The sequence below is a fragment of the Spermophilus citellus genome, assembly GCF_964194105.1.
Source record: "Spermophilus citellus genome assembly, chromosome: 2".
NCBI classification, from domain to species: domain Eukaryota; kingdom Metazoa; phylum Chordata; class Mammalia; order Rodentia; family Sciuridae; genus Spermophilus; species Spermophilus citellus.
The window spans coordinates 168654632-168676568 of record NC_138183.1 but is presented as its reverse complement, the minus strand read 5'-3'; the positions used below and the strand labels follow the sequence as shown (position 1 = coordinate 168676568).

Genomic DNA, 21937 nt, shown 5'->3' with positions numbered 1-21937 from the left:
TTTAGGATAATCTATTGAGTATTGAGTTTTGACAATAATTATTAATTGATATAATACTGCAAGTATAAAATTATTCCAAAATTGGCAAATAGTACAGTTCATCATGATATTGGGAACTGTTGAATAAGAGAAGAAAGATCCTTGAACTAAAACAACAAAACAATTTACTGATTTTGCATGATGTTGACTTTTCTATTGGAAGAAAAGTATTAGGTCATGTTTTCCAGTAGAACCAATACTTCTGTTGGAAATCACAGTACACAGACCAGTTGATGCTTAACCTAGTTCTCCCCAAGTCCAGGAAGTGTCAAGATGCTATTCACATATGAAAATGGCCGCAGGTTGCATTTCCTCCTTAATATAAACTAATAAGTTGCAGACATATTACAAGCTACTTTGCAAAAATATTTCTAACTTTGTACCAGGAAGTATTTGTGGGAGAGATCAACTTAGTGGATGAGTCTGTAGAGTAAAATTTCAGCAAATTCAATTTTAAAAAATCAACTATTTTTCAAATGTAACTTATTCTATGTAAACATAAGTATCCCATAATTTCATGGAGAGCCAGTCTTTTTTTATATATAGATAAAAACATAATAAACACCAGTGAATTTGATTATTAGAAGGCTGGAACTCTGGGTGGAAATTGTAGTTTTTCTAAAGAAGGTTTTACTCTAAGTCTGATAGGAAAGACCTGTGTAATCTACTTTCATGTTTTTGCTTAACACAGACTGTTAGCGGTTCTTCTTACTCCTTGCTGAAAGATCTCAGTTCCATAGCAAAATCAGTACTGCCACCTTGTGACACTTTCCTTAACTTTTCTCTGGCTTAAACTCATTTCTTCCCTTGAGCACTTCTTATCTGTGATTTACTGATGGAGTCTTCCTTACATTTGTGTTTTACTTGCTTGTTTTGGTAAGAAGCTTTTCCAGAGTAAAACCTGTGGCATTTTGTTCTTTATTCCATTTTGTGGTCTCTTGTGGATATTTCTTCAGTGCATTTGAATAGCAAAGTAGTTAACATGACAATTGATACCATCAGACTCAAAAAAAATTTAAATCACTATCTATAAAAAGGAAATGAAAATTGGTTCTTGTGGTTTCTGTTTTACAACCATAACTATGTTGCTTGCCTTACCAAACAAAAAGGTTGAACATTTGAGAAATTACAATGAAATAGTATTTCCTCAGTATTTTACCTTTGATGATCATGTTTTCAAAAACAAATTTTCATGCTTTTTAAAATCTCTTTATCTTTGCAGCTTTTGTCATTCCTTCAGGGTTTATTTACTTTTTACCACGAGGGATATGAACTCGCCCAAGAATTTGCACCATATAAGCAACAGCTACAGTTCAACTTGCAGAATGTAAGTTTATAGCTGTTCTTCCTGCCTTTCCTCAGTGAATCTGATGATCACAGGAGAACTTGTTTGTAACCAAGTCAAACCGAAAAATCTTTCAAAAACTTGTCTAGGTAGGGTAAACCTCAATAATTTAAAAAAGTCACTGTATTAAAAATACATTTTTTTTCTAGCTGCTAGGTAAAAAGTATAACATAAAAGAACAACGTTTATGTTAAAAAAATATTTAAGCCAGCAATTTTTTTTTGCCTTTATTCAATGTTCTTGTTAATTTACTGGCTAATGCAGGATGAATAAATTCTAGAGATCTGTTTTACAGCATGGTGACAATAGTTAATAACAGTATTGTTAGAATTTACTGAAAATTTGTTAGTGTAGAATTTTAATGTTCTACACACACACAAATGTTAACTATGTATATTAATTAACTTGATTGTGGAAATCATTTCATGGTGTATACTTTATCAAAACATCACATACACCTTAAATATATACAATTTTTATTTGTCATTTGTACCTCAAAGCTGGAAAAAAAAAAAGATACTGATTGACCTTGGGCAAGTCTTATCTGTTGAGATAGCAACATTTCTACATTTGTGAAATGATATTATTAAACATGAATACTCTCGGGTCCCATCTCTCTGTGAAGAGGGAGAATAAAAATATGTGATATTTATTATTCTCAAATAATATGAATAGTGAATGTGTTTTTGAAACATTCAAAATAACTGCTTTAAAGCATAAGCAAAAATTATTTCCAAATAGCCCATTTCTCTGAGGTTTATTTTGTGAAGTAGTCTAACCAATCCTTTTAATCTCTGCTTTCACAACTTTATAATTTTTGATTTCCAAATACTAAGCAATAGCCATTAAAGAAGAGCAAATAGCCAACCCATTTCTGCCTTGTCCAGCCTCACAAAGAGTGAGGTCCTCCCGATGGTTGAGGTTTTTCTGTAACTGAAACACTGTTACTCTAGCCAGAATCATTTAGGACAATTGTACTTAATTTTCTATTAAAAAAAAAAGTGTTTTTCTGCTTATTTGGATCTTACCATTATAGAGATGTTCATAAGTAAAAATACAGAGTTGGAATGTCCCATGAGAAATATATAATTGGATTTATTCTATTTGTGTTTTGAGTTTTCACTTTTATTTAACTTAGATTTTCTGGAAGAATTAATTTCACTTTTTCCTATTGTTTTTCAACATGGAATACATTTGGACTTTTTGGGTAAATATTAAAAAGGAAAATTATAAAAGCCATAGCATTTTTATGATTTATTTCCATATTAAATTCAATTGTGTTAAGTTTCCAGTGATTCATGGATAGAAGAAGAGGAAGAAATTGTAAAAATATTGAATTCTGTATTCTTAAGAGAAAAGTAGCCGAAAATTCACAAGAAAAATTTCTTAAGCTGATTTGAAATTCAGTACTTTTATCATGTACCACAACAAGATCTTAGAGTTAGGTGGTGATTTTTATATTTTCAGACACTTCTTATTAAGGTAATGTATCCTGAATGCAAAAGAGATTTTTATAGAGAAAAGCATGATGCTTTCTACAGCTTAAGTAAACTTGCTGTAAGGTGGGTAAACTATATCTTGCAAAAGATGTCAGGACTTGGAAGACTATTAATTTTTATGACTTAATTCATATACTAATCTCTAAATAACTATGTTAGTATTTCTGAAAACCAAACCATATGATGTTTCTTCAACAAAGCTTTTGGAACAAGAACGGTGAACTGTTTTCTTGATTTATTCAGCACCACTTATAATCAAAAATATCATTTTTTTAACCTCTAAAGAATCAAATCCCTATGTATCTACTTTTTGTCATAGAGTAGGGAATTCAAAACTGTATTTAATGAATCGTACTTATTTTTAATTGCTAAATTTACCTTTTAAGTAATATTAGAGTATGAAATCCCCCCCTACACCCTTCTCTCTTTCTCTCTCTCTCTCTCTCTCTCTCTCTTTCTCTCACACACACGGATCCAAAGGAGAAACAGTACAGAAGGTCATTCAAAAAGTTTCCACTACAGTTATTTGAAATTAGACCACAGGACTGAACATCAACCAGGATCATGGATGTGGCAAATGACACTGAAAGAATCTGAGTTATGTTTTTTGTACCATTTGCAGTTTTGAGATTTTAGTGGTGGGGTTCCTCAGAACTGGTAGGAAACAATGAAAAAAATGTTTTGTTTTGTTTTTTTGTTTGTTTATTTAAGACAAGAAATAATTTTGAAAGTACTCGCCAAGAAGTAGAGCGGTTGATGCAGAGGATGAAATCTGCCAACCAAGACTACAGACCACCCAGCCAGTGGACAATGGAAGGCTATCTTTATGTCCAGGAGAAACGTGAGTCTCAAAGGCATAATTTACATATTGTGATTTAGCATGCTCTTTTTGTATGATGTGACTTGGTTGCTTTCATTTTTTTCTTGTAGGAAGACTGAAATTTCTCGTAGTTCCCTCATGTTTAGAATAGCCTGTTCTCCCATCACCACCACTACAGTGACGAAGCTCTTCCCATTTTGGCATCAGGATCTCTAAGTTGATATCATGATGAATGTGGAACTTGCATTTTGTACTGATGATACAGTTACCTGAGTTCAGTTTTAGAATTAAATTGTAACACCTCATCTCAACTTAAAGTTGCATGGAAAATTGAAAATCAAAACCTTTGTCAGGATGAGTCATCCTAGTGACTATAATAATAACTTTCTCCTGTAGCAGCATTATTTTGTTTAATTCTGTGCTCTGCCAGTTTTCAGGAGTAAAATTGGTAATTATGTCATGTCACATTGACACTCTTTACTTCCTGAGGTTAAGAAATAAGTACTAGATCAAATAGAGCATTATTATAATTGCTTCATGCAAAGGTTTTTCTCACAAAAAAAAAAAAAATTTTAAAGCCATTTAAACTTGTATAACTAGGCTCCTTTCTGCATGTTACTTCCCTTAAGTGGAAACCAGTTTGCCTCTTTTGACTGAGTTAACTCTGTTTCAAATTAGATTTTCCCTAAAGTGCTGTACTTGTACTGTTCATGTTGAAGGAACAATCATTTTATTCTCAGTCTCTCATGGACCAGTGTCTTTGTTAAATACAAACTCATGTGCTTAGATTGTGCATCAAGGTCAAATTGCTACAAATATTTTGAAATGCACATTCCTTCTTCTCACACATTGGAACTCACAAACCACATGGAGTACCACTTCTTTAACATCTCCATGTCAGTAGGCTAAAGAGCAATGAAGTTCTCTTGGTTGATATAATAACTTAAAGGGGTTTTTGATGAGGATTCCCAGAGATACTGGGTTGGCCATGAAAAGTTTTTAAATATATACAACGTGGTCACTAAAATGCCAATAATTTTTGCATTTGAGATTCCCAGGTGATGCTCCATTGTTGGATAGAGTTTACAAGCAAATAATTTGATCAACAGACTCAGCGAAGAGATGCTGGCTTAGGAGATCTGGGCTCCTATTTTTTTTTTTCTCTCATAAATCTACTTTGGCCATTCCTAGCTGCTCTATAATTAGAGCATAATGTGTAACTTCCACCCCCGAGTTCATGAAGAAGGAGCAATCCATTGGTTCACATATAGGGTGTAAAGATTTGGCTTGAGTCTCTAAGGGAATTTTAAAATATTTATTTTAAATCTTTCTGGTTTGCAATCCTTGGTATAAGGGTCTATTGGGAGGAGTCACTTTTTACATTAATGATGACTTTGGCTAAATGGAGGAAGGATTTGTTGACAGTAAGGGTTCTTCAGACTTGCAGTAGGGGTAGAGGAGGTTCCTTCCTGTGTCTACAGAATTTTTGTTCATTCTAACCTGATAACAGTTCATTTCTTGACTTCTTTTCCCCACCCTGGAATATGTCCCCTCTAGAACTTTCAGCAGATCCTCCTAAAGTGCTGGTGAGTTCTGCCCTGCTGCAGTGGCCTGGGCCCTGCCTGATGCTGAAAGCTCTCAGTCAGACCCTTCCTCCTTAATATTAATACCTCTTCTTTGATATTGTATCCCCAACACAGTTTTCACCTTGACTTTCTCTGTTATCTGCGCACATATTTTTTATTTTTTTAATGTATAATTGACATACAATAAATCACACCAATTTCAAGTGTACACTTTGATAAGTCTCACCATGTTTGCATCTCTGCATCCACACCACTATCCAACCTGATAAGTGTGCTCATCACCTTCACAATCCCTTCCTCCTGATTTTTTCCACCTACTGCCTTCCCAAATTCCCCTCGCCAGGGGTTTAAAAAGAAAAGTGTATCTGTTTATATGCTTTGGGAATTATTTTTCTGTAAGGGGAAAAAATTCAAAGCCCCATCCAACTGGAGAGCATTTATGATAAGAGAATCTAATTAAGATGTGTCATGGATTGTGTGCTCACTCTCACTGAACATGTCAGTTCTGTTGGAGACAGAAAATGGGATAAAGAATTTGGCTTCAGGATTTGCTTCTTCTGCTGCTGTTGTTTTGTTTGTAATGAAGGCATAAGACAAACTCACACAATTAGCAGTCATTAAAATATCAAGGTCTTAAATGGAGTGGTAAATAGTGATGGGCATGACAGGGTAGAAGCAGATCACTATAGTTTGGACACAGATCTCCACTTTATCTGGGTATGTATTTTATGTTATCTGCCTCTAGACATGTGTCAAATCACATTTGAACAGACTTCAATTTACCAGAAAGAGCAGGAGTCCCAAAGTCATTACTCTGTTGGAATTCCATGTCTGCTCACTAACTCTGTGACTTTTGAAATGCATATTCCCTCTTTTTCTGAGCTGTCTCTCCATTCATAAAAGGGATATTTATTCTTATTTCCTAATGGTGTTGCAAGAATTAGAGATAATGTTTATAAGATGTCTCTATTTTCAGTGATGGTATTAAAGATAGCATTAGGACCAGGCATGGTGGTGCACACCTGTAATCCCAGTGGCTCAGGAGACTGAGGCAGGAGGATCTCCAGTTCAAAGCTAGCCTCAGCAAAAAGCGAGGCACCGAACAACTCAGTGAGACCCTGTCTCTACATAAAATACAAAATAGGGCTGGGAATGTGGCTCAGTGGTCGTGTGCCCCTGGGTTCAATCACCAGTACCCCCCAAAAATAGCATTATGCTTACTGGAGCCCTAACTATTCTAGGCAATGTACATTCATCTCATTTAATTCTTTTTTTAAAAATTTGTTTTAGATGTTGATGGACCTTTATTTTATTTTTATTTTTATGCAGTGCTGAGAATGAAACCCAGTACCTCACACATGCTAGACAGCACTCTACCACTAAGCTACAACCCCAAGCCCTCATTTAATTCTTAAAACAACTAAGAGTATCATTTCTCTAAAAGGAACAAATGTAATCACGTCCTGTTGAAGAAACTATTCTCTGCAGCATCTAGGCTCAGTTTTATTATACATAAAATGCTGTTTATAATGTCTGACTCAAAATGTTCTTAGATAAAATTGCAGGCACCTAGTAGGTATTTGGTGAATATTAATTCCTCTCCCACTCCTCAGACACTCATCTCAGCAACCTGAGATGATGACTAGGTAAGATAATTAAACTTCTTTTATTTTGCAAATTTAGAGCTACAGTAAATTTTTATTTTCCCAGACACTTACAGGGAGTTCAGAATTGCTTGTCTAAGAACATCTGTCCTGGCTGACTGCCAGGCGGCTCTAAGGGAAGCAGCATGTGTGTGCAGCAAACTTGGCCATTAAATGCGGGAGGTTTCAAACTTAAGATGGAGGCAGGAAAAAAAGTCTTAAGTCTAAAATGTCATCAGAGCATTGCAGGAGCTTATTTTAAAATTATAGCTAATAATGCTTCTGAAGTTGCTACCTAAGTACTAAAGTCACCATGAATTTCCATCCAGCCATTTTCTACTAATCAATTCTAAGTCTTTAAGTATTTTTATCACACATAACAGAGTTATCAACAAGTATCATTAAGTATTATAGTATAAAATGATCTCAAAACGGAACTGAAGTTAATTGCAATAATCGCTTGTGATTATAAAGTATATGGCTGTGCCCTGTAATTTGAAAATTTGGAGTGGCTTAAGTATTCATGTTAAACTTGACACCAAGGGCACCATTATTAAGGAAAAAGAATGCAAATGGCTCATAGAATACTTTTCTAAAGAGGTGAATTTTTTAATATTTCAATTTCTTGCTTCTAAATCTGTGGTCCTGAAATCATGCCAGCAATAACAATTGTGCACATTTGTTGCTAGAGAAATCCAGGTGTTAAGCAAGATGGGTCCCTAGATGAAGAAGCTTTATAGAAAATAAGCTCAATTTTCAGCCACTCAGCCCACTGTGGCATTTGAGTACAGAACACTTAGTGACCCTGTGGGAAAACTGAAGGACTTCTGCTTTGGTCCTAAAAAGGTTGAACTAACAATATATCCTATCCTCTGGCAAAGCAGCAGCATCCACATTGTTTAAGGAGAGCACTGGGCTGTACCATGGTGTGCCAGGGGAGAAGGCTGCACAGTGGGGAAAACAAGGTGAACACTACACAGATGCAAGCTTCCTTTTTAAAAATATATATTTTACTTATTGGGGGGGTGCACTGGGGATTGAATACATGGCCTCCTGCATCTAGGCAAGCTCTCTCTGAGTTACATTCCCAGTCCTATAAGTTCATTTAAATATAAATGGTGGAAATTATTTTCATTTTAAGGAGTAAAATGAATTTGTTTTCTTTCATGTTAGTGGTAAGAGGAGACATCTCCAGGGTCAGGAAGCTCATAGAGCAGGATGCAATCAATCATTCCTTTATTCTTTTGTCAAATATTTTTTTGACCATGTTCTAAGGATTATGAATATTCTAGTTCAGCTAATCATATCCTGCTCCTAGAGACTTGTACAATATCATGACAGAGATAGGAAATACATAAATTAGTAAGATTTATCATGTTTAGCAGTTATAACTGCTAAGAAGAAAGGAAAACAAGAAAGAAAGATAAGAAATATCAAGGTTGAGGGTGTTGAGATGTTAGCTATTCTATAGGAAAATGTGTATTATGAAGGTGACATGAAGGAAGAGACCTGAAGGAAGTGACAGTACAAGTTATCAGATACCTGAAGGAAAGGTAGTTCAGGCTGGAGGAGTAGCCAGTGTAAGTGTCCTGGGGTAGGACTCATTCACTGTGCTCAAGGACCAGGAAGGGAACCAGTGTAGCTGGATCAGCCTATGTGAGGCAGAAAACATTTGGGTGTGAGGTGAGAACAGCATGAGATATATGAATACATGACCAATCATGTACAACCACAGAAGGGGAAGTTATATGCCATGTATATATGATATGTCAAAATACATCCTACTGTCATGTAAAACTAAGAAGAACAAATAAAAATTTAAAAAAAAAAAAAAAACCAGAATGAGAGGCCATATTATATGGAGCCTACTGGATAATAGGCTCTTTGGTTTTTAATTGGAGTGATCTGGGAAACCATGGGAGGGTTTTGAACAAAGGAGTGAACTGACCTGGCTTAATATTTAGCAGGATATTTTCTGACAATTTCCAGAGTAGAGAACAAGAGTAGATGTAGGGGAAATAATTTTTAATCACTTGGACTATTTATTATTCTTTCTACATCTTTGGAGGACAAGTACATTTGTTTCTTGGTATTTCGGGGAGGATTGGTTCCAGGATTCCCATGTGGATAGCATATTCCAAAGAGGCTCAAATCTTACATAAAATTGCATATAACCTACATACACCTTCTTACACTTTAAATTATCTTTAGACTATAATACCAAATGCAATGTAAATTTTGTGTAAATAGTGGTTATATTATATTGCTTAGGGAATAATGACAAGAAAAAACTTTGTTCATGTTCAATGCAGGTAGGTTTCCCCCTCCCCACCAGATATTTTCAGTCTGCAGTCTGTTGAGATTGCAGATTCAGAATGGCAGATATGGAAAGCTGGTTATATACTACCTTTTCAGATAAGACAGCTCAATTCAGATCTAAACCTGCCCTTGAACTTACAGAGCCAGTGTGGGAGCTCCAGGAAAGCCGAATTGTTTGCTTCCTATAGGCAGTACCCTCTCCGGCTCTTCTTTAACTGGCCTTTTTCACAGTAAATATCCCAGCCTTCGTGGTGTATGGAGATAACTTAATTGTGTGTCAGTGTACAAACTTAGATTCAAAGCATTTATTAAAATTCAAAATATTTTTGTTTCCTTATATTAGGCCCACTTGGCTTCACATGGACTAAACATTACTGTACATACGATAAGGGAAGTAAAACATTCACGATGAGTGTTTCAGAAATGAAATCCAGTGGGAAAATGGTGAGTTTGTTTTGCTTTTTGTTTATTTGTTTGTTTTTTAACTAAGCTTGTTATGTAGGTAATGGAAATAAAACAACGTAGACATAGGCTTGCTTTTCTAAAAACATACACGTTTTTTAAAGTTGAAAATTCAAAAACCTTTCTCATTTTTTTTCTCGAATTTTAGTGACCTTAATAACTTAAAAAGAGTGGGCAGAGTTTTTCTATACTTGGTCATGAAATGTTTATAAGCAGTTGAGTTAAATGTAGGGGTCCTTCAATAGATTATCAAGGTGTCATCTCATGTCCCTGGCAGCAGAGTTATTGGTCTGCACTGCCGGTTGGCTAACAGCCCAGGAAGGGACTGTCAGTGACTGAACCAGGCTGGAGGATTCCGCATTTTTCCCTCCGTGGCTCCTGCAGAGGCTACATGTGCACTTGAGTGTCCTTACCTCTTTTGCACTGTTTACTGTTTACCAAAATGCTGGCCAAGGAGTTTCTCAGAAGAAACCAACTGATGCACATTTATCCCTAAAGTAATTTGGTCCCTGAATGTCTTGCATGGCTAGTCAACAGTATAGGACATTGTATACTTTATTTGAGGAAATGCTATAGAGAGCTTTACCGCATACAGTATTTGTGAGTTAACAGATGAATATGGCAAATAATTAAACCTGTGAATTACATCATTAGGCCATGATCTAAAAATCCTGGGGCTGAGAGTTATCCTAAAGATAATTTTGTCTTATTTTAACAGATCAGGAAAGTTTTTAGAAAGAAGTGACTCACCCAGCTAATTTCTAGTATAGATCATGGCAGAGGTAAATGTTGATCTAAGTTAGACACATATTCAAATGTGTCAGCCGAAACTTATTGTGCTTGGGCATTCACTGGAGTCTAATAATTCAAACTGAAAGACGTAAAATAAAGGAGAAAATACCAGAGAAAAAGAAACCCTGAATCACTGTCATCATGAGAAGTTACTCAGTGCCATAATCACAGCTAGTTTCTGTTCTCTAGCATAACGATTGCCAGAAATTCAACATAGGTGACTGTTGGGCAGTTAATGCAAATAGACCAAGCCAAAGTCTGTTCATAAATCTGATATTTGTAACCAAAGACAGAATTAACCAGACACTGGATAAACGTTCCCCTTGGAAAAGATTGGCATCCCAGGCACAGAAGAGCTTTCCTATGCATTGGGCTCAGGTTTGGTCCCTTTCAAAGAGTTTCTGATTTAGTAGTAGAGTACAGTTGGTTACCAGCAAAGCAATCATGTGGATGTATGCTGCAGTAGTGGTATAGTAAGTGTGTGCTGTAACTTTATTGTTTTGGTAGCTCTTCTGTGACTTTGAGCTAGCTGTCATTTTATAACATAAGACTCTAAAATAAAGATGTGTTCACATGATACTAATCTCTGGGCAATCTTAGGAATTTTGATTAAGAACAACAGTGTTCTATCTGAACATTCTCCATATAAAACTATGATGTTACAATAATTGTAATTTCATACCTTTTTGAAACCCAAAGTCCTAAGGGTATTGTACAGTATAACAACATTATAAATAAATGTGCTGCAAGGTACTGGACAGGCCTGTCACAAAATTCTTTGAAATTAAACATCAATGTGCAATTAATTAATAAATGGTTTGATATATTATAATTGGGCAGCCAACATTAGGGAGGAATAAAAGTATGATTATGACCTTTATGCATAACTTATATTGTTAAGCTAACATCTTAATCTGGCTACTTTACCATGTACTTAATGTATTTCAGTTCACTTGGTCCTGTAATAATGTGGTGCTCCTCTTGTTTCAGAATGGCCTTGTTACTAGTTCACCAGAAATGTTTAAGTTAAAATCTTGTATCCGACGAAAGACAGACTCAATTGATAAACGATTCTGCTTTGACATTGAAGTAGTTGAAAGGTTTGAATTTTGCTTTTTACTTTTTTTTGGTTGGTTTTTTAATTAATATTTTGATTTATATATGACAGTGGGATGCATTACAATTCATATTACACATATAGAGCACAATTTTTTTTATTTCTGGTTGTATACAAAGTATATTCACACAAATTCATGTCTTACTACATGTACTTCAGATATTGATGTTCATCACATTCCACCATCATTTCTAACCCATGCTCCCTTCCTTCCCCTCCCACCCCTTTGCTCTATCTAGAGTTTGTCTATTCCTCCCATGCTCCCCCTCTCTACCCCACTATGAATTAGCCTCCTTGTATCAAAGAAAATATTTGGCATTTGTTTTTTGGGGATTGGCTAACTTCACTTAGCATTATCTTCTCTAACTCCATCCATTTACCTGCAAAGCCATGATTTTATTCTCTTTTATTGCTGAGTAATATTCTATTGTGTATAAATGCCACATTTTTTATCCATTCATCTATTGAAGGGCATCTAGGTTGATTCCACAGTTTAGCTATTGTGAATTGTGCTACTATAAACATTGATGTGTCTGTGTCCCTATAGTATGCTGTTTTTAAGTCTTTGGGTATAAACCAAGGAGAGGGATAGCTAGGTCAAATGGTTTTTCCATTCCCAATTTTCCAAAGAATCTCCATACTGCTTTCCATATTGGCTGCACCAATTTGCAGTCCCACCAACAATGTATGAGTGTACCTTTTCCCCCCACATCCTCACCAGCACTTATTGTTGTTTGTATTCTTGAATAGCTGCCATTCTGACTGGAGTGAGATGAAATCTTAGAGTAGTTTTGATTTGCATTTCTCTAATTGCTAGAGATGTTGAACATTTTTTCATGTTTGTTGATTGATTGTATATCCTTTTCTGAAAAGTGTCTCTTCAGTTCCTTGGCCTATTTATTGATTGGGTTATTTGTTTTTTTGGTATTAAGGTTTTTGAGTGTTTATATATCCTAAAGATTAGTGTTCTAGCTGATGTGCTTGTGGTAAAGATTTTCTCCCATTCTGTAGGCTCTCTATTCACCTCACTGATTGTTTCTTTTGCTAAGAGGAAGCTTTTGAGTTTGAATCCATCCCATTTATTGATTCTTGCAAACCTTTTATTTTTTTTATTCTAGCTTTTCTCTCTCTTCTTTTTACTCTTCAAAATGTAATACCTTTATTGTTAAGTAAGAATTTGAACATTAGCAAATGTATAAAGACGTAACAGGAATAAATGTATATATAAAGTGTCTTTTTTTGGCAGGCATGGGATCATTACATTACAGGCCTTTTCTGAAGCTAATAGGAAGCTTTGGCTTGAAGCCATGGATGGGAAGGAACCGGTAAGAATTTGACTCATTCTATAATTTAGGTTTTATTATTTTAACATTTCAAAGTGCATCTGAAATTTTTTTCATGTGTCTATTGGACAATTGAAAATATGGAAATTGTTAGAAGAGTGGCAACTTGCACTGTGTTCCTAGTGTTGACTCAGTAACCAGCTCATCACTCCAACCTTCTATCTTGCCTTTCAGGGACCTTCTAGGAATAATTTAAAACCCTAAAATTACTTTAAAAATATTTATAATCATTAATTGGGCTGCACTCATACTATTTTATACAATTAATAATTAGTGCACGCCCAATTGTTGCAAGACCTGTGTTAGGCATTGCGATCAGAGAAAAGAACAGGATTCAGAGTCAGTCCATTTGTAAAGAAGTATAATTTGGTAAAACTGTCTGAGCCAGGATATATCCTCTGCCATGCATATCCTTGTTTTCTGTTATTTGACACTGATATGATAATTTACTTACAAGTATGGAGAGGCTTATATAAAAAAGAATTGGTCGTTCATCACTTAATTTTCTTGGTGAACACTGTTGATAGCTCTGTAGAAGGTGAGCACACAGAGTGAACAGGAAGTGCCTTCCTGTCACTTGAGACCCTTCCTGAGATAGCAGAGAACCTGTCCACAATGCTGAGTAAAGTGCTCCTGTGGCAGCCGTGATATCACAATAGGTTTTGCAGACTCAGTGGCCTCTCTCACATGGCGCCAGCCCCGTGATAGGGTGAGCACAGAGGTCATGATTCAGCCTTTGGAAAAATCATGTAGTCACTTGAAGGACTCATTTTAGGTCTGCTGAATTTAATAATTATAATAAAAAATTGGGATTCTGCATCTATTCTTAACTGTTTTCTATCTCAATTTATTATATTTTACTAAAACGTTACTGATAGGTTCCTTTTTTTTTTCTTTTAAAGTGGCTCTTTACCACAATGGTTGAGGAGCCCTTACCTACAGCAAATTTAGGGGACAGTTTGTGAGCTCAGCAAGTACAAGTTTCCATTATGCACATTGAGAACCAGGTACTAAGCAGATGGTCTGAGGAAGGAACAGTCAGGTGACAGGTGTGTGAGACACTTCCTGAAGAAGGTATGGGGAAAAGAATGAGAAGCATAAAGTGGTAAAGCTTAGCCAAGGGCAGGACTGGCAGGATGGAAAGGTGTGGGAAGCCACACTGGCCTCACCGCGAGGAGTGGGTCTGTTGACAAGGTAAGCAGATGGCGCTGTGGACACAGCAGTTATAGGCCTTGAAGTCAAGGTACCTCCTTTGTGTCTTTGTGTGCAAACATCATCTTGCCAATCTTTCTGTGCTGGGTCATTAACTGCAAGTAACTTATTGACATCCTTTGTTTTTTAGATTTATACCCTGCCTGCCATTATTAGCAAGAAAGAAGAAAGTAAGTCTTTTTTTTTTTTTCTCCCTCCAAAACCTTTTATTTGTATGAACAGTTGCTGGCTCTTGACTTAGCTGTGAGATTATATAGAAAGAGCAGAGACCTTATATATTTGAGTTCAAAAAACATTTTCTTTATTAGTCAGAAATAATTCTACTTTCAAGCTTACCCTTTGAAGTAAGCTGAAAATAAAACCAGAGACACATTTCCTGACAGATGGATGAGAAAACAGAAGGAACATTCTCAATTCTAGAGTTGAGTTTTGCTGATGAGGTACCTTCGCCTTATTCCATTCTCCCAATCAGGCCTGAAGGAAAACCTAATTGTTTATGGTAAAGTTGTCAGCTAGCCACCGTGCAGGCTGTAGAAGTAAAGTAAGATTAAGCATCTTTCCCTCTGCCCTGGGATCACTGGTGGTTCTTTTTAACATTGGGTAAAGAGGCTAGGCCGTGCCTAAGGTCATAGAAGAGGCTTGTTTGGAGGGATCTGTAGTGAGCACAGGGTCACCAGGGGGTGGCAGACAGCATTCTGGACATCTCTAATTCAAACAGCCACAGGTCTAAAGATTCCCAAACCCAGCACCCATGTAGGCCCAGGGGAGGGCTGAGATGCTGCCTTTTTAATGTGTGTTCATGTAAGTCATTCAAATAATGACTTAAATTTTTATCATATATTTTTATCACACAAGTGTTATGTGATATTAGGTATTAACTCTGGGGAAATATTCTCCCATACCATTGATCTGATGGTGCAGCAATTTTGAAATCTTGAATCAAAGAAGTTTCCTATGATAAAACCACAAACTACACCCCTATTTCAGTTAACACAATTAAGTTTTATTTCTTTGGCTTTTGTTACTTATTTACATGCTCTGTCTTGCCCCTGAAAGAGATTTGAGGCTGTTAATATTCAGTTTTTGTTTTTGTGTTTTCTGCTGTTGGTGGTGCTGATTTGTTTTGGGGGGGGGGGGTTGCTTGCTTGTTTGATTTTTACAGCAGTTAGAGGCCTCTTTATCTTATTTTCCCTGCCTCACTTTTCTAGAAATACAAGAATTAATACATGAGTGTTTTTCACCATTTTTAGGAGATAATATATATGTAGGAAAGCATGTTTTTTCCTAGTATTATTTCTGAATCACTAGGATCAATTCATTCTTTAAAAATAGTTTGTGTGTTGTTCATCATGTCCTGAGCTTCTTTAATCATCTGCCACCTTCTGCCATCTCTTATCCTTGATTAGGGTATTTTCATACGTGCTTTAAAATTTTTTGTTTCAGTTCAAAATTATATTCTAGTGATTGTGAAACTCTCAAACCTCTTAAGTCTTAATTAAGCCATGTGAGCTCATTGTAGTATGGCTATTGAGCAGTTCATGACTTCTTTTCACCGTTCTACTTCCTCTCTACATGTCACCTTATGTTTAAGACTGACTGTCCCTTTTTGGTAATCAACTCTCCCACAAGTGTCATAGACTCCATAATTGGTACTTGAAGCCAATCTCTACCTTGATTCATAGGCCAGCTTGAGAAGTGCTTGTTTATAGCCTCAATAATTCAGATGGATTCTGCTTATACTAAAATATTCTTGTTATCCTTTGGAAACTCAGGGATTTTTTTGTGATATGTATTTTTGAACTGCTAAAAATAATAATGATGTTTTATACAATAAACCATGAAACTCAACTACAAATTTGTTTTGAATGCCAATCATTCAAAGTGGTCATGACAACTATGCTTTCCATGAGAACCCTAAAAACAACAGAGTAAGAACTATCTTGTGTCCTAAAATAGCCATACTGTGAATGCACAGAGAGCACATGCCATGGAATGAAGATTGAATCTAGGCTGTGCCGGTAGAGTCATGAGAATCCTTAGAAGCCTAATATGAAAAAGTCTCCGTGCCTTGTGGTTACTCATAATTCATCATTTTCAGAATATAGTTACTAGAGATAAGACTTTATCACTGGGTACCTTTTATGTAAAAACATCAAGTAAAACACCAGAGTACTGGCTAGTTATAGGATATTAAATCCACAAATGTCCTTTGGGCTATATGATAGACTACAGTGTACTTTTCTTAAAATTGTTAGACTTTGGGAATTAATTCATTTTAAGGTAGTAACATGTGTTATCAATATTCAAGAGATGCTATTCATCTAAGATTAGAACTAGCACTGAGCATGGTGGTGCCCACCTGTGATCCTAGCTACTCTGGAGGCTGAGGCAATAGAATTGCAAGTTTGAGGCCAGCCTGGGCAACTTAGGGAGACTGTCTCAAAATAAAAAATGAAAAGGGCTGGGAATGTAGCTCAGTACTATCCCTAGGACCAAAAAAAAAAGAGTTAACATCTCAAACCATGCTGTTGGGGATATTTTGAGTCTTTTTTTTTTGGGGGGGGGTTGCTGAGATTGAACCCAGGCCCTTATGCATGCTATGCAATCACTCTACCAACTGAGCTATATCCCCAGCCTGTTGGGGATATTTTGTTAAAAAAAAAATAGCTCACCAGTCATTCTTCGTAATTATGCTATTTGAACTCATTTTTCAAGGAAACAAAGCATCTTTCTTGACATACTTTTCAAGACCTCCCTCTTGGAACTGGTCTTTATATCATCAAAGTCACTTAGTATTTTTTCTAGGTTTTCTTTCTTTATCCTTCTTTCCTGGTGCCATGAGCCTTGTACCCACTCAAACATGAGTTTTGTATGATGGTTTTTTAACTAGTACTTTACCCCTAGGTTCTTTCACAAAGTGACTATTTGTGAAAGAAAAAGTACTTAAATCTCATTCTTTTATAAATAATCAATTCAATCATAGCCCATTGTGCACCTGCTTTATTCCAGGTATTGTGAATAAGATTAAGGAAGTCCTTTTTACTCTGTGTCTGCTAATAAGAGTCACTATTTAGGCATGTAACAGAAAAGTCACCTAGAGTTCAGTTCTCATATGGAATTGAAGAGATTGGAGCAGAAGGCAATTTTAAAATTTCTGAACAACTCTAAATTTTGGCTACCGTTCAATGACTTTCGTTATGTGTGTCTACTGGCTGTATTCTATATATTCAACATTAAAGAGAAAAATTAAGCTTGTTCTTCTTGTTTTAGGCAGTTGAAATCTCTTGCAGTTTTCTACTGCTGTTTGGTTCACTTCTGAAAGTTCTCAAACATCCTAGGTAACATAGCCCTTCGTCTAATCCTCCCCTAGACCTTTGATCTAACACAGCTTTATTTCCCTCAAAGAGACTCATGGCTCTGGTGCTCTTCATGGGCAGACCAAGATGAGAGAACAATCTGGGCCTGTGTTGTAGAGTTCTACCTGTTTATCCTTTAAGAAGAAGGAAAAAGGTCCTGGTGGGCCCTGTGAATACCCATGAATGTACTCATATGACATTAGATGACTATATCCTAATCTGAAATGGCATATTACAAAAGTGAATTATAAATTAAATTCAAGTGTTGCTTCGTTTTGTCAGCCCTGAGAATGTACTGTAAGGCCATGTAGATTACATCTGTAAAAGACTTGCTGGGTTTTGAATGAGAGGAAATCGAAAATACAAGGACTTTTGCTTTGTTAGCTCTATTCTTTTTCTTTTCCTCATGGCTGTTTGAATTCTGTTGAGATTAATAGCTTTTGTGTTGCAAAACTGCCTTATGGAAACTTTCTTTGAGTTTCAATAAAAGCTTTAGCCCTGAAGAGTTTCCGGAGGGAAAATATGTTTAAACTTAACTTTTGATAGAATAAATTAAGTTCATTAAGTTAGTCTGTCTTTGGCTTCTATCCCTGGAGGCCAAATACCATTCATATTATAGGATTTAAATTCCTAGGAGTTTGGTAGTAGCTGAATTCAGAGAGTCCCTCTGGTCTTCTCTAAAACAGGGAAATACAGGGTTGGGGTCCAGGTTAAACCTAGGAATTCACAAAAGTATCGTCTGAGAGCTGATAAACTTGAATCTTCATAAAAGATATCAGAGAAGGTACTTAAGCAGGCCTGATACAAACAATTAACTGTCAAACCATCTATAAATAAGCATAATTAGTTGCCTGCTCTGCACTAGGCACTGAGCCCTGAACTAGCAATGCATATTTCTGCTGTGTAGGGTGCTACCCTATTTTCTCCATATTGGCAGCAGGAGTGCCTTGTCTTCCACTGAAAGACAATTATGACAATGTTTTTCCATTTTTAATGGTACAAACTGATTTAGTTATACCTCTTTCCATGAACATCTCATGAACACTAAAGAGTAAACAGTTCATTTTTCTTTCTTAGGCTATAGAAAACCTGTTTAGTTGAATTCTCATTAATAATATATTAAGTGTAGTAACCCCTTCATGGCTTTGAAAAATTGCTCATTTTCCATTGCAGTTTAATTTGTCCCTTTCTTTCCTAATAAATGACACTCCTTGTGATTACCTCTTCTTTAAATTTTTCAATATATTTATTTATTTGTTCTAATTAGTTATACATGACAGCAGAATGCACTTTGAGTCATGGAGCACAATTTTTCACTTGTTGTACACAAAGTAAAGTCACACCATTTATGCAATCATATATTCACCCAGAGTAATGATGTCCATCTCATTCCACCATTTTTCCTGACTCCATAGACCCCTCCTGTCTCTCCCCATTGCCCGATCCAAAGTTCCTCCACTCAACCCACCCGCCATCTTCCCCCACCCCCATCCAACCATTACGGACAGCACCCAGCATCCACTTATCAGAGAAAACATTCAGCCTTTGGATTTGGGGGATTGGCTTACTTCACTTGACATGTTATTCTCCAACCCCATCCATTTATCTGCAAATGCCATATTTTTTTTCTCTTTTAATGCTGAGTAATACTCCATTGTGCATATATACCACAGTTTCTTTATTCATTCATTTATTGAAGGGCATCTAGGTTGGTTCCACAGTTTAGCTATTGTGAATTGTACTGCTATAAACATTTATGTGGCTATGTGACTACCTTTTACATCAAGTCATCAGGACAGAAACCAAATCATGTTGTCCTCTTCTCAGATTTCACCAGAAAATTCTGGTACTCAAATGGAGGAACTATTGAATAGTCCTCTGCAAAGGATCCACAAATAGGTGCTGCCAGCTCTTGTTCTATAATTTGTTATGTGAATCAACAGCAAAGAAGTCCCAGAAAAAATGGATATTTTCCAGTTAAGGAAGGCAAAACTAATGGTGTAGGATTGGCTTTATTTACTTCTACAGGGAATTACTTAAGATTTTTATAGTTAAATTAGAACTGCCTGGGTTAGGCTGTGGTAACAGATGATCCTCAGATCTGAGAGACTTGGAAAGTAAAGGCTCATTTCTTATTCATAGTACCCATCCACATAGGTCAACAACAGCTGTCTCATAGTTTTCACTCTGCAACTCACATTGATATTGTCACCTCCTTCTCTGTTATTGCAGATCCTGAGCCAGCAAAATAAGAAATGGCAAGCTATCTCTTGCTCTGAGGGTCTGCTGGGTAGTGACACATCACTTCTATTCTTATTTCATTGGATAGTATATGTCAAATGCCCATGCCTGTCTTTAAGGATGCTGAGAAATAAAATCTTCCTGCAGGAAGAGGCAACAAAATGAGTGAGCAGTAATCCCACTTTGCTATGGTCTGTTCAGTCCCAGCAAAATGTGCTCATTGTAGATTTATTGAACTATAATGAACACAGAAGTACATTTCTTAATATCTAGTTTATCTTTAGTGGCCACCAAGGCACACATGGCCTCACCATTTTAGGCTTGAGCTATGTCTGTTAAAGAAACAAATCCTTGCTCTGGCCCCAAATTAAAAAAAAAAAAGTAATGTAATATGGTTCTTTGAAAAATAGTGTTCCTGGTTGATATCCCTAAAGCTCTAGTGATTTCAGCCATGCCAAATAAAGTGTGTCTTTTTTTTTTAATGCAGGAAGTGTGATTGTTATTTTATTTTTTATTTGTTCTTTTTAGTTATACATGATAGTTGAATCTATTTTGACATAATGAGACAAGTGTGGAATATATCCTGTTCTCATTTGTTTTAATTCAGATCCCAGTACCTCTCCTTCCCCCTTCCCTTCCCTGACCCCTTACTCCCTTCCCTCTATTTCTACCATTTACAGAGTTACTGTTTTAAAATTACTTATGGATATAAATGATGGTGAGATTCATGCTAAGTGAAATAAGGCATGTGTTAATCATCAAATGTTACTATGCAGGCATTTAGCCAACACTCCATTAGCACTTACTATATTTGAAGCACTATTCTTGGAGCTTTGTAGATATTAATTTATTTCATCCTTAAACATCCCTATAAGGAAGAGATAGTTGTTATTCTCATTTTATAGATCAGGAAACTAAGGCACAAAGAGGTTTAAGCCATTCCCAGTAACACAGTTTTTTTAGTGGGAGAGTAACTTGGGTCTCTCTCTCTTTAGAAGTAATGGGTTCATTCATCATTTCTCTTTGGCAGTGATGTGTGGACAGGAGCAGAGGGAGAAGGAAACTGGCACTCCTTTGGCTTGCTCCTCTGTTACGTGTTCTTCAGTACTTCATCTGGTTTAGTCTTCATCTTACTGTGACTCTTCACATGTTTAGTCACTTCCTTATTTTTTAAAAAATATTTATTTTTTAGTTGTAGTTGGACATAATACCTTTATTTTATTTATTTATATTTATGTGGTGGTGAGGATCGAACCCAGGGCCTTGCACATGCTAGGCAAAGTGCTCTTACCGCTAAGCCATAACCTCAACCCCTCACTTTCTTATTTTACACAATGAAGGAACCAAGTTCATAGAGGTTATAGGCACCTCCCATCCACACATCAGGAATAGTGAAGTGAGGACCAACCCTAAGTGGCTTGGCTCTAAACCAAGCTGGACCCTGTCTCTGCATCATGGGACTATGCTCTTTGAGCCAATCAAATAATGGTCAGAGGCAACAGACAAAAATGCATGGTTATTTTTGCCAACACAGTGTATTTTGTCTTTTTCCACATCTCTGAACTGATTGGTAATGTTGTGTTTACTCATGTAAAAGACGCTAAGTGTAGGATTTACATATTCACCAGGGCAACAGAACCTTTAGAATGATTTTGCAGTCAAACCATCTGACTGTAAAAGTTCTATTCTATTCTACATAGTGAGCCTGTTATATTGGTTTATTAGAATGAGGTATGGCTGCTCAAAAATGTCTTTATACCTTTGAGAAATAGTCTTGTTTTTGCTTATTTTTCTCAAAATGAATATTTTAAAAAGAAATTCTATTTTTTATATATCATGACCCTTTTCATTAATTTTGCCAGTCAATTTTTATTGAAAAATTTTAAAAGTCTCCTCTTCCTCTTAATATATCTTGCATGGCCATTTATTCATGTATTTTGAGTTCACATGGAGCACCCACTAAGCTCTGTTCTCATAACCTAGGATGCTAGGGACAAAGAAATACACACACCAGTTCCTCTTGATAGCCATGCACATTTTAATTTTAGGTAATTTTATTTCTAGAGTACTATAGTATTTTTAAAGTGCTAAATAGATTTATTTGCAATGATTCTAAAGTCTGGTGAATATAAAAGACAATTTGAACCTTCCACCCTCTTATTC

At 36.0% G+C, this 21937-nt stretch overlaps 1 protein-coding gene across 5 annotated transcripts in view; it reads left to right on the top strand.

Moving 5' to 3' along the window:
• ARHGAP42 (Rho GTPase activating protein 42) overlaps positions 1-21937 on the top strand; it is a 264319-nt gene that overhangs the window by 207512 nt on the left and 34870 nt on the right. For all 5 annotated transcript variants that reach the window (XR_014020505.1, XM_081281041.1, XM_081281039.1 and 2 more), the window contains exons 7-12: positions 1262-1366; positions 3595-3724; positions 9595-9695; positions 11496-11605; positions 12869-12947; positions 14308-14347. Coding sequence is in view for 4 of the 5 variants with exons in the window: in XM_081281041.1 (XP_081137167.1) it covers positions 1262-1366; positions 3595-3724; positions 9595-9695; positions 11496-11605; positions 12869-12947; positions 14308-14347 (565 nt within the window). In the remaining variant the exon portion in view is untranslated. The remainder of the gene's footprint in view (positions 1-1261; positions 1367-3594; positions 3725-9594; positions 9696-11495; positions 11606-12868; positions 12948-14307; positions 14348-21937) is intronic.